This window comes from Ursus arctos, unplaced genomic scaffold, assembly GCF_023065955.2.
Source record: "Ursus arctos isolate Adak ecotype North America unplaced genomic scaffold, UrsArc2.0 scaffold_32, whole genome shotgun sequence".
NCBI lineage: Eukaryota > Metazoa > Chordata > Mammalia > Carnivora > Ursidae > Ursus > Ursus arctos.
In genome coordinates this window covers 29497088-29510697 of record NW_026623008.1, presented here as the reverse complement: position 1 = coordinate 29510697, position 13610 = coordinate 29497088, and the positions used below count along the sequence as shown (strand labels likewise).

General features: G+C 47.3%; 1 protein-coding gene across 28 annotated transcripts in view; it reads right to left on the bottom strand.

Moving 5' to 3' along the window:
* The window catches only part of MACF1 (microtubule actin crosslinking factor 1), a 328942-nt gene that overhangs the window by 54206 nt on the left and 261126 nt on the right, over positions 1–13610 (bottom strand). The window contains exon 1 of one of the 28 annotated variants that reach the window (XM_057305207.1): positions 2547–7326. The exons of the other annotated variants lie outside the window; for them this stretch is intronic. Coding sequence (XP_057161190.1) covers positions 2547–6086 — 3540 coding nt within the window. The 5' untranslated portion in view covers positions 6087–7326. Of the gene's footprint in view, positions 1–2546; positions 7327–13610 lie in introns of those variants that run through there. 28 annotated transcript variants of the gene reach the window in all.

The window sequence follows — 13610 nt, the reverse complement described above, 5'->3', positions numbered from 1 at the left end:
TGAACTACTGTCTGGAAATAAGATTAAAGAAGTCTGCAAAAGAAATGAGGGTTTAAATAACCACAGATTGCTCTCAGTGGGCCTAGGATCTCACTAAAGGGATAGCAAACAAGTTCTAGCATTTTTGGTTCTTCTACCAATCGCTCATTAATGCTATTAGAAACTTTGTATCAGGGCGCCTGGGTGGCTCAGTGGGTTAAGCGGCTGCCTTCCGCTTGGGTCATGATCACAAGGTCCTAGGATGGAGCCCGCATCCCCAGTGTCAGGCTTCCCTGCTCAGTAGGGAGTTTGCTTCTCCCTCTCCCTCCCCTGTGTGCTCCTGAGCATGTGTGCTCTCCCTCAAATAAATAAATACTTTAAAAAGAAAGAAAAATTTGTATCTATTTTAATCATATATACAGGTGTGCATTTGTATATATGCACAAACACACAAAATCTAAATCACATTTCAGGTATGATCACTTGCTGAGTTCTAAGTGTTTATGTATTAAAATGGCAGGTTCAGTTGCCTCTAGGATACCTTTGGGAAGAAATGAAATCCATACAGCTCTCATCTTGGAAAAACTTTTTCTCTCGATAATATTTCACCAGCTTAGCAAAATCTGTATACTTGTGTTACCTCTGTAATGACACCTGTTTTGTTTCAATAAATATTTTCAAAATAGCCTCTCTACATTCTTTTTGGTTAACATCCTGGCTGGGGCGATGGCTCAAATTTCTTCTTTTATACACAAATGCAGACATCAGCTTACGTACACAGATATTCCATAAAGTAACCGTACTTCAAAGATAATGGACAAACTTGCAACCCACCACTGCCTTCTCCTGTCATTTTATCAAGCGGTATTTCATAAAATGATTACCTCCTGTAGCTGGAGGGAGCCTCAGAAATTATCTAACCTCATTTACTAATTTTGTAGGTGAGGAAACAGATCTGAGACTGATATTAAGGATTCCTCTGAATTTTTCCTTTATGCAGATCTGATCAGCTCCTTACAAATTTAATCCCTATACTTCATTGATTATTGCTGCAGGCTTTATACTAAAAATATTCTGTTATAATAAAGAAGGCCTGTGACTTCTGGGATTTTGGTGTCACTCCCAAATTCAGTTAAAACTCAGAAAACAGAATCATTCCATCAGTCTGAAAGGTGATACATTACAGCTTAATGGGATGCTACGTTACAAAATATTTGGTGAAGCCCAAGGTGATACCACCACCACTCAGCTAAACAGGAGGATCTGTACAAAGCTGGCAGCTTGTGGCCTGCAATCAAAATGACTTTTCGTCGCTGGAAGCTGCAGGTTTAATTGGTGCTCTAGCCACCAAGGCTGCCCGGAAAGGCTCTGCCATGGGGTGGATGCGAGAACCCATCTCTCTGTAGCAATCACAGATATTCAGGAGACTGACATTCACTCTGTCAGTCAACAGTGAATGCCCACTACAAGGAAGCCATTGAATGGGCCTTGGGGATGGTATAAAATCAAAACCACCTCTGTACTCAGTAATCCCCGACTGTTTTAGATAGATGAAACTTCTACCTCCTTCATTCCCTACCACTGACCAAATGACACCGGGGCAGTGAACTGTAGAAAGCAGCCAATCTTAAATGTCTTTGACTAGGAGTGCTCAAGGATGTGAACACTGTTCCCATCAGTTCCCTAACACATTCCATTCTCTAACATTAAGAAGCTTAGACCCTTGGAGCTAAGAGAGAGGCAGGAGGACATTTAGTCCAATTCCCTTATTTTATGGATTAGGAAACAAGAGGTCCAGGAAAAAAAAGAGTGACTTGCTTCAAGGACACAAAGTTTGACAAGATGGCTAAAATATCTCTTTTTGTAAGCATTATTATAACTTATTCTGACTTTAAGAAACACACATTTGTATTAAAAAGCTGTTATTCATACTTCTAGCTATTGCCTTCACCCAACCTGTTCTGGTGAATTCTTTCAACCAACCAACACAGCTCTGGGGAAGAGAAAGGGGGAGGATAGTGACAGTGATTGAAATCTCACACACTTGGGTGTTTTCCACGGGTTATCTCATTATCCTCACAGGATTCTGCCTTAATAAACGAGCAAACCGGTGATTCAGGACATCTAACTTGCCAAGTGCTAAGAACTATCCCGGTTCTCTCTAAAAGCCCACACTCCAGCTCCAACCTCACTGCTGACATCACCGATTAAAAAGCAGCCTCTTGATTTAGGACAGAACATGCTCACTACCATTTTCAAAAGCAGAATCACCCCTTCCTGCTAATAATCTTTTCCAAAATGTAAACCAACAACTGTTTACATCCCTGTTTTCCTTGGGCTTGGCTTATCACTGAATAAAAAAACAGAGTACGAATTGTAAAGTTTTTCACCAAATGAAAGTAAGACATATTCTCGCCATAAATGCAATAGAAAGACCAGAAAAGCCCATTGCCCCCAAAGAGAACCAAAGAAAGGACTGTGTCCTTTCTAATCACTACGAAGTCAGAGAACTTGCAAATCTCACTTTACTCCCCAGATCCTTTCCCAACGAAATGAGCAACAATTACCTCATTTGAATTTAATCCATCAGTTGCAGCCAGAGGCACTTTCCCATGCAGCACTGTGCCAGTCACCTCTTTTATTCCAAATCCTGGGGAATCAAGGTCCTCCTTGATCCACATTCTAGCGGGGGAAGACTCCTCTAGAACAGGAGTTCCTTCTTCTGAGATAGGCACTGGATCAGTGTGGGCAGTATCTCCCAGGAAGGGTACACCAGCAGGGAATACTTCCTCAATAGCAGGCACTGCAGCAGCTGGGGCTGTAGGTGCCTCCGGGGTGGGAGCTCTAACAGCCGGGGCTGCAGGTGCCTCCGGGGTGGGAGCTCCATCAGCTGGGGTGATAGGCTCCTCCGGGGTGGGCGCTCTATCAGCTGGAGTGATAGGCTCCTCCGGGGTGGGTGCTCTATCAGCTGGGGTGATAGGCTCCTCCGGGGTGGGTGCTCTATCAGCTGGGGTGATAGGCTCCTCTGGGGTGGGTGCTCTATCAGCCAGGGCTGCAGGCTCCTCCGGGGTGGGCACTCTATCAGCCAGGGCTGCAGGCTCCTCAGAGGTGGGCACTGCAGCAGCTGGGGTGACAGGCTCCTCCGGGGTGGGTACTACAGAGGCTGGGGTGACAGGCTCCTCTGGGGTGGGCACTCTATCAGCTGGGGTGACAGGAACCTCCGGGGTGGGCACTCTAACAGCTGGGGTGACAGGATCCTCCGGGGTGGGCACTGCAGCAGCCAGGGTGACAGATCCCTCTGGGATGTCATCCCTTGAGGTGGGCACTGCAGCAGCTGGAGCAGTCCCTTCAGAAGCAGGCACTACAACAGCTGGGGCAGCAGCCAGGACATCCTGCTCTACAGTGACCACTGAAGCAACAGGGACATGTGCCTCTACGGCAGCCCCCGGAGCAACTGGGACGTCTGCCTCCGGGAAAGGCACTGCAGCAGCCCCAGCAGCTCCCTCTGGGGCAGGCGCCGCAGCAACCGGGACATCGGCCGCTGGGACGAACACTGCAGCATCTAGGGCATCTTCTGGAGTGGGCGCTGCAGCAGCTGGGGCAGGCTTCCGTGGGACGGGTATCCATTCCTCCAAAACTGGTTCAGTACTACTGGCCTCGGTAACTTGTTCCTCCAGAAAGATACTCAGCAACGATTCTGAATCTCTCATTTCTGTCTCCTCGCCTTCCGACGAGGCCACATTCAGCTTGGGCTTTGAATCATTTACGGCTTCCACTCCACCTCTGCTATGTCCTAAGCCACCAACCAGCAGGGGCAGAGTCAGAGTATCTGACTCTGCAGACTTCTGGAGATCCTGGAAGATCTGCTCCGGGAAGGCTCTGTGAACACGTGCTGGGGCTTGGTCCTCCAAAAGCTTGTCTTCGTAGCTCAGCTCTTGCCCCTCCCCATCCTCATCACACACTTCCTCCTTGGACAATTCACAAGGATCCACATTTCCCAAGGAAGTCAGACTGCTATTTTCTTGATTAATAGCTCCTTTCTCACTTTCCAAATGAATCTCATCTGTTAGTAAATGTGAATCATATGAGAACACCTCTACTTCGGATCCTGAGGTAACATCTGTTAGTTCATAGCTAAAAGCACAATTGAGGGGGACCCTCTCAACATACTCGTCAACATTCCCCTCAGAGTGACTGCAGTCCACCTGGGACAAACTGCCATTTTCTTTGGCCAGCTCAGCTACAAAGCCTAATAAGTCATCTTCCTGGGAAGCCCTGTGATCAGAGTTGGGCAGTGCTCCTGGGTCCAGCTTTCCCAGTGACTCCAGATCAGCTGGGTGTCTGAACTTAAATTCCCCTGCAGTCTCGGGGCTAGAAGGCACTTTTTCACGCTCCTCCTCACTAGCAGTGGAAGTGTCTCTCTTGGTATCAGAGTAGACAATAAGTTCCATAGCATTAGGCACCTGAGAAGAATCCAGGGCATTAAAATATTCATAATCCAATCCAGTATCAGAGTCTTTCACCCTTACATTTAAAAGGCCTATGTGTCCCTCTTCTAAGGCAGCCCCTGGAAAATGACTAACTACAAGTGCATTGTCTGCAGCCTGGGATGGGGCCAGCCCTTCAGAAGCGGCTTGACTCTCCAGCTCAGCTAGAGGGGTTACTCCTTCTTCACATAAACACTCCTTTTCAAGTTCAAGAAACATCTGCACTGAATCTGTGTCAGAGAGCTGCTCTGAATCACTGGGACCAACGGTACATTCTAAGTCGGAAACGAGACCCTCCAGCCCCTGAGCAGTTCTGTTTGTCAGCTCACCTACAGCTCTCTCACCTGGGAGACCACAACTGTAATCCAGAGGTGTGTCCTCGAGAACAGAAGCCAAATGGTTCTTATCTGATTGTAGGTCCTCAGAGCAACCACTCTGACCAAGAGCTAAGTGGTCAAAAGTGCTCAGGACAGCAGCTGAGCAACTGGCCCCATCCTCTGCCACTGCTACGGTGTTTGCCTGTTCTCTTTCTTCAAAAATATCTGCCAGGCTGGTCTTTTTCTCATCTGCCGTTAGAAAAATCTTTCCTCTCTCTGACAGCTTCTCTTCCTCCCACTCCTCCTCAGCCTCCATCATGATCCACCGCTCATCCTCCTCAAACTTTAGCTCAGACTCTGTTTTCTCTCTCAGGCTGGGAGTTATGAGAATATGTAATTCTGGATCCAACAGCTCTTCACTCAGGCAAGGGGAGAGAGGTGGCATTTCCACAGTGCAGGCTGTGTCCCCAAGGGGGTGCTGCTTCTCACTGAAGCCTCCCTTAGCTAAACTTTTTGTGGCTCTGGGCCAGGTTGCACTTGAGAAACTGTGTTCCTGCATTACATCTGTGTTACCACTTGCTGCTGCAGCTTCTGATTCTAAAGGCTGGAATTCATGGGGAGAATGCTCACCGTGCGGCTGCGATCTGAAGTCTTGGCACCCTCCGCTTAAAATTTTCACATCCTGCACTTCTGGAGTCTCTATGGATTTGGACACATGTTCCAGAGTCACTGACTCTGACTGAGGTTCCCTGTGGTCCAAATGACCAGAACTTTCTGTTAATGCAGAACTGGATTCCTTCTTCTCTTGCAAGGAAGGATTTGAAGCACCAGCTTCTGAAACCTCACTGAGAGAAGCTTCTATCCTTTCTGCAAATTCTGGGAAATTAGGTGGCATGAAGGACTTCCATGATCTCCTGTTAACATTGTCTTTGCGTTCTGCATTTGGTCGCCTTCTGGGTGGCACGGGTGCTGACTTCTGCACATCGCTGCTTAACTTTAGTGCATCAAATATTATTCTTTCATCCAGCTTTTTGCCTTCTGGGGCTCTAGATTCAAAAACATTAGATGCTGCTCCTAACGTACCATTGCTGGATATAGTACTTCCTTCCACCTTTTCCATGGTGCTTTTCGATGTCTGATTAAGCTTTGACCCCTGGTCAATTTGTTCATTTATCCTCATTGTATCATATATAGATCGTTGTGGAACATAACAATCCTCTATATAGCCATCCTCTTCCTCTCCTTTCCCCAGGCAGGTGGGGTTCTGCCTTAAACAGTCTGGTCTGCTGAGTGGCTTACCCATACTTTTTCAATCAAGATGAAATATCAACCTTTTAAAAGTTTTTCACCAATTACCCAAAAACGCATTCTGCATAAGTTAAAAATCCTTTTACACGTTCACAACCGGGGACCACCAATTCGATCTGCCTTCCAGAAAGGCCTGCGAGTCCAACTCTGAAACCATTCTGGGAGAAGCTCTAAGAGAAACAGCTTTTTCCTCATAGGCTAACAGCCTCATAGTTGCAGACAGTTAAGTGGTATAATTTAGTCAACAAACATAAAATAATTCCTTGTATGGCTTCTTTTGTGTGTGTGTCTTTTAAGAGCACTGCTCTTTCTAATTCAGTCAGTAAAAACCAAAAAAAACAAAAAACAAAACCCATCTGATATTGACAAGTCTTTTTCAGAATCTAGTTCCACTCACTTCTCACCCAGAGTTGGAAGAAGCTTTATACCAATTGTGTCCTTTAATAACAATGGCACAGCCTCTCCAGTCTTCAAGTATGGCCCAAGCTCCTAAGAATTCCTTTCACTTTATCCTCAGTTCCAGTCCTGGAGAGTCCAGCTGGTCTGAATTAGCCATTCGTCCTCCCTAGTTCGGGTGTTTGCATTTGAACTGGGCTGGTCGGCGGATATTCCTGCAACTTTAAACACAGGAAGTCCTTCATTCGGGGCCAGCTTGGGGCTTCCTGTCTCCAAAACATCATGGCATTGTTGTGGCTCCCAGAACAGCCCAGCGTTGTGGCCGCAAAACAAGGCAAGTGGAGCCCGGCGCCGGGCCTTTGAGAGGCCGGCAGGCTGCAGCAGCGGCCGAGGGCCAGTCCAAGCGCTCGCTCAGCGCGGCCCACTCCCCCGCGCCATGCCGCGCGCCCCGAGAGCCAGGGATGCCTCACCGCAGCCTGGCAGGTGGCTCCGGGCCGCCGGCCTCCAGTCCCGCGCTCAGGAAGTTAGTTTGTCCCTCCGGCAGCTGAGTCCCGCGTGCTGTGGGCGCCGCCTCCCCCGCCGCCGCCAGTCCCCGGCCCGCAGCCGCCGCGCCGTGGGCTGCATGTCAAGCAGCCGCCTCTATTCTCCGCCACCGCCGGCCCCGCGGCCCCGCCGTCCTCCCCGCCCGCAGCTGTTACGGTCCCGGCATGCAAACTTCTGGCTGGGAACAAAAGGCTCCGCTCGGGCCGGGCGGGGGCGAGCCCTCCTCCCTCGCACAGAGCGGCCCGCTCGCCCGCCGCTCGCTGCAAGTGCTGGGCTGGCGGGCGGCTCTCCTCCCCCTTCCCCGCGCCGCCGCGCCGCGCCGCCCCGCCCGGGCAGCCCCCCTGGAAGCCCGGGAGCGCGACGCGGAGAGCCAAGGGGAGGAGGGCGGAGGCGGAGCCGCGGCGGGAGCAAGGAAAGGGAGCGACCCAAGCCGAGAGGGAGGGGGCGGCGGAGAGGATTGGAGGCCGGGGCGGCGGGGGCGGCGCTTCCGCGCGGTTCGGGGCCAGGGAGTCCGGGCGCCAGCCGCTCGCCTCACCAAGCCCACGCCCACCGCGCCCCAGGGCCCGAGGGAGAGCCCCGCCCCCCAAGAGGGCGAGAGGAGGGGGGCGGTACCCGCGCGAGGCTCGGCCGCGCCGCGCAAATCCCCTGACAAAGGAAAGCCCCGCCCTCCTCCCTCTGGCCCGACCCCCTGCCGCCCCCGCCGCGTCCGGACCCGCCGGGCTCCGAGCCCAGCCCAAGGACGAGCGAACCCAGAGAGGCGTCCCCGCCTCTCCACAGCCAGCGGGTTCTGGCAGGGGCCGTTCGGGGCCACATCTGCCGGCGGGGTTGCGCCGGCTGCGACGGGCCGCACGCATGGCTCCTGGCTCCAGCTCTACCACCAAAGGCTGTCCTAGTCCCTCCAATGTCACCTTTAGCGCGCTCCTGCCGGGCCCAAGAACATTAGCCTTAAATCCGGCACTTTCCTGATACCCGAAGGCATTCTGTTACGCCCAGAGGCCAAGTTACTGGATGAACTCTAGGCACCTTCTCCCTTTCCCTTCTTTGTACATCAGGTCTTGGTCCATCCTCCCACCAGAATTTCTCTGCCTGCAGACTTGAGAGGTGGCAATGACTGAGGAAGGGGGGCGGGGCGGTGGAGACGCCGGCAGCGGAGACCCACGCCCTAACACCTGGGCTCCTTTATTGCGGCGCACATCCAAGGAAACCTGAGCCTCCCTGGAGCCAGCTCAAAAGCATGTGTCTGTATTTCAAGTCTCAAAACGGAAAATACGAGAGAAAACTGGCCCACAATCCGGGCCACAGCTTTTTGGCTTTTAGAAAAGCCATCTAATCACCTGGTGACTGTTAAACCAGGAAAGTACAAAGGGCAACCCAGGAAACTGTCCAACAGAGGCAGCTGCATTTCTGAAGGGGTGCAATACTCGGCTCCCTTTGTGATGGTCACTTTATGATTTTATGAAGGAAAAGCAACAAAGTCTATTAAAATTTCTGAATCTCTTTTCAACCATGTGGTCAATATAGATGGTTAAACTTATGTAAAAGTTATTTCTATCCTTTACACAAACAGTGAGTGAAGCCAAGAGTTGGCATATGGAGATCTGGCAGTGAACCCCTGAGTTGAGCCTTAGGCTTAACTTAGAGTGCCAGAGAGGTCCTTGGCAAAAATGAGGTGTAGGCTGAAGCCTCTGGTCAGAATTAAGCAACTAAAGGGGCACCTGCCTGGCTCAGTCGGTAGAGCATGTATGCCACTCTTGATCTCTGGGTCATGAGTTCTTAAAGAAAAAGAATTAAGCAACTTAAAAAAGATCGTTCACTGACAAAATGTGTTATACTTCATTTCTCAATTCAAAAGAGACTGCTGATCAATTCTGCCCTCTCAAATCCAAAAGACTATCTCCCCATCTGTAAACTGAAAGGGAAGGGTATAGACTAGATTGTGTCTTGATAGCCTTTCTAACTTTTTCTTTAGTTCTGAAAGTTTTAAAGAAGCCATACCAGAATCCTGAGTCTTCCTGGTGCTATACTACAAGGCACTGGAAACCTTGTGCCCTGAGGAACAAACAGTAGAAAGAACCAAGAATGCTTGACCTACAGAAGGTTCCAGGCAATGTGATCAACATGAAGTGTCTGATGGGCTGGGATGTGGGAGGAAGGAGGCTTGTTCTGGATGTCTCCTTAAGCTGGCACACTAAGATTCAAGGGCAGATTTGGAACCAACAAAAAGCCTTCTCACAGCTATTCAAAGAATAGAGTGTCCCCTAAAGCGATGACTTTCCTGACCCTGGAGGTGTTTGAGCAGAAATTCATGCAATCATTTGGCAAGGATTTGGGGGAAACAAATCCTCTATCAGTTTGTTTGGGGTGAATTTTAAGGTCCCTTCTAACTCTGACAAAATGTGATCCTAAGGTATGATCCGCTTACAGATCTGATACTTAACATTTCAGGGAATCTGGGTCTTAATTTTCCTTTAATTATTCAGTACAACTGGAAAAACCCAGGGAAGGCAAGATCAATTTCACTAGCAAGTCTCCCTGGCCAAATACACTCACTTAAGTGTTCAGATATCATAACAGACTGTTTAGTGTGCCAGGGCCCCTCTGGTTGGAAGAATCTGAGGAATTCTGGCTCTCGACTGGGGTGGGTGGTTATTCCATCATAAAGAATGATCTTGATGCGGAATCACAAACTTCATGGCCAGAAATTCCTTTCCTGTTTCCTCACCCAGTCAGGTGCCAACCAATTCAGTCTTCTTAATCCCTCCCCACACCTATCTATCTACCTTATTCTCACTACTCTGGCCAAATGCTCCATATTGTAATATAAATAAGCATAGCATTGTAACAACTATGAAGTTCAAAATTCAAAGTATTTATTGGCTTAAGTTATACTCTGACTAAAGTGTTAAGAGATTATTATAGAGAAATCTCCCCAAAGTTCAAACACAGTCATAGAAAGGATTACATAAAGTTGCCCAATTCTCTCCCCGACCACAAAAAAAGAAGTCAGAGAGTGCTATCTGAGTGCACTGCTCCTTTTTTATCATCAGTATGTGTTTAGGAAGAAATCAGGAGAGGAAGCACAGGGCTCTTTCCTCCATGTCTTTTTTTTTTTTTTTTTTTTTAATCTGTTCATGAGTTTCTCTTTAGTTTTGGTATGTGGAACTCTGCCAATAGCCATCTCAGTGACTGAAATAAATACCTGATATAGCTTTCAGCCTCTTGTTACCCTGATAGCTTCAACAAAAAAAGCATCTGTTCATTTCACATGCTGTGTGTAAACTTTTCAAAAGACAAGTACAGGGAGCTCCAGACAACCTCTTTGGATGCTTCCCCCACTCCTGTAACCACAAATATAAGTGCTGAAGCCAAATTTCAAATTAGTTTCCAGTTAGTTGATTACAGAGTTCAAAGAATTCTCTACTTATTTTGAAATTCCTAAGACCAAAATTTGGTTGGATTTTCTTTCAGTGAACTTAGAAGAAAGAACAATCCTGGCCCTTCCTGCTGTCTTCTTAATTAAAGACAGCCGGGTGGAGTCTCCTCACACCCTAACACAGCTCCCTCTCCAAGTTTTGAACCCGACATTTTGCCTTTGCTCCAGTCTTAAACCACCAGCCCCCTAGGACAATCTGGAGACCCCAGATCCACACTTCCCCAGATTCTTTACTATCTTTTCATGTACCCCTCTCTCTTGGGAGGATTAGTTCTGATTAGAGGAGGATACAGAAGACTGGTTACATCTTGCACATTTTAAATCTATGAAATGCCTTTCATCTTAGGCTCGCTAGACTTTACAAGCACTTATTTAGTGGCAAGTGGAAACTCCACAGTATTAGTCTGTACCTGTTGGGCATCAGTAACTACCATCCTGAGGTGTTTTTATTACATAAAGATGGCTACAGAGTGGCTCATTAAGCAATACAATGTGATGTGAAGCTTCTTTTAAATGGGATACTAAGGATTTTGATGCTCTGTGAGCTCACATGTATTTCCAAACCCATGAGAAAACTTTCCACACACTCTGCAGGAACTCTCATGACCCCTGTAAGCCCTTTCCTGCTTGCAGACTTTCCAAAAGACAGTATATTAATCCCTCTTTTAGCCACTCACCAAGACAGTAATGACAAAAGCACCAGGCTCTGCAAATTAGAAAAGACTGGACAGAAGAGTGGAGGGAAGGAAGGCAGGGGGAGTCAGGGAAGCCTTTATGGAGGGAATTACATTTACTCACTAGGATGTGTATATGTAGAGATGGTGAAGACAGGATTTCTAAGTGAAAGGCTAGAGGCAGGGACCTTAAAGAAGCAAATTCAAAGTCAGCATGGCTTCAGTACAGGGCATATTGAAAGGGAAAAATGAGAGGTCAGAATGGTAAGTAGCTCAAGGCCAGTTCAACAAGGCCCTTGAGTGCCAAGCATGAATTTATGCTTTATTCAGAAAATCATTATGACACTGAGATTTACTTAAACTTACCAGGAGCTCATGAGAGTTACTGAGTGGTGGGAGGAAAGTTTCCTAAGAATTTGGGACTAGGTACTCATTAAACTGCCATTTAATATACATGATCGCATTTTAAAAATCCAAATTCTTAAATTATAAATGAAGCTTGAGTTGGTAAACTTACTTGTCCAAAGTAGCATAGCTAGTGAAAGCCCAGGCTCTTAGGATTTGAGCTTATGTCTGATGCTGCTGCATTGGTGTATGTACAGAATAAGCTGCAGGTGGGGGAAACTGAAGGTGGAACAATCAGGAGGACTTTGTAGTTCAGGCAAGAGGTAACAAAAGCCTGAACTCGTGAAAATGAGGAAGGGAGCTGAGAAGGAAATCACAGAGACAGAATATTTGGACTTCAAAACTGACCAGATAAAAGGGAGAGGTTAAGGAGTAAATAAACTTAAAATAATGTTGTACCTTTCTCTTGTATTCCTGAGGGCATAATTGTCCTATAAAACGGCAGCAGAGGGGAAGAAACTATTTGAAAAGGTACACATTCAATTTAGAGTATACTGAGTGTGAAGTACTCAAAGGCAACCCACATGGAGACGTCCAGAAAGGCCCCTCACACAAAAGACTGAGGTCTGGGGTAGAGATACAGATTTGGAAGTCTCCCCCCATAGAAGAGTGAGGGGGTGGACATCCAGGGGTTAAGTGTGGAGAGAAAAGGGAAGAGGGCAGATGACAGAATTTTAGAACCACATTGGGAAGTAGGAGGACAACCAAAAAAGAAAGCAGAATAGCAGCCAGAGAAGAGAATGGAGAGAATACCATGTCAGGAAAGTAAATGCACAGGAGGGTTACGAGAAAGAAGCTATGATGTTAAATGCTGCATAACAGATGAGGAGGACGATGAGTTAGACAGGGCCACAAGCTTTGGCAACTAGGACATCAGGGAATACTTCCAAGAGAACGGTTTCAGTGCAGTGATAGCAGCTGGATCACATTAGTGGGTTAAGGATAAGCAGTGGTGAGAAAGTACTGATCCTCCCTTCTTCCTGAGACTCGGCTCCTTTGGCTTCCATGACATGAGGCTGTCCTGATGCTATCTTTTTCACCTGTACTTCTTTGACCTTTGAGTTCCTCTTTCTGTCGTCTTAAGGCAAGTAATTTAATAAGACGGAGCCTTGATTCTTTTCAACTTGTTCAGCATTTACTGGGGTCTACTATGTGCTCTAAATTATGCCAGGCACCAGGGGGGAGAGTGATAAGCCACATGTGGTCAGGAGCCTACGTTCCAGTAGGGGCGGCAGATACTCATTTGGACTCACTTGTGATGAGTACTCTGAAAGGAAAGCGAACAGCACTAGGAGAGCATCAGTCAAGGGCGCCTGACAGCAGTCTTTCCTGCTCCAGGTTTGCAGGACCTCACAACTTTCACGTCTTAACAACTTCACAAAATTGCTTGGCTATTTCTATGAAACAGGCCCTTGGGGTGAACTGCCAAGAAATCTTGCTATGGGGGTCCTTTCTCCAATATTAGAAAAGGAGTTAGGATAAATAATTCAGAGAAAAGAGATTTATGAAAACTGTCTCTTTTATTTTGATACTAAAGTAATTCTTGCCATTGATCAACAACCAACAAACTTAGGTTTGAATGTAAAGAACTGGACGCAAATGAGAGCTTTTCCTTTGGGAATGAACGAACTGCAAGATGACAGAGACATTAAATGGGTCACTTAGATAGATGCAATGAATTCAAGCTTGAGGAGGCCTCAGAGAAGTCAATTTCTTTGAATTCTTAGCACCTTCTTCCCTTAACTCATACATACATATAACCGAATATTAAAAACATTTCTGCTGAAACTGTGAAGAATTAAAGCTTTTCTGTAAAACTATCTGGATCTGGTATATATGCTTGGCAGAGAGATTAATTATATCTGTGTTTTTTAAGCTGCTTTCCTCTGAAACTAAGCTGATACCTTTTCCCCTCACACCTCAATGTTTTAATTCAAGATTGATTAATATTAAGAGGTGTCTCTCCCAAAGATGCTGACTTGGTAGTTGCCATTGTATGGCAACAGAAGATAACATGGCCTATGTTAAAAGCTAATTAGGCCAAGGACCCTGAGATCATTAAAGCTGA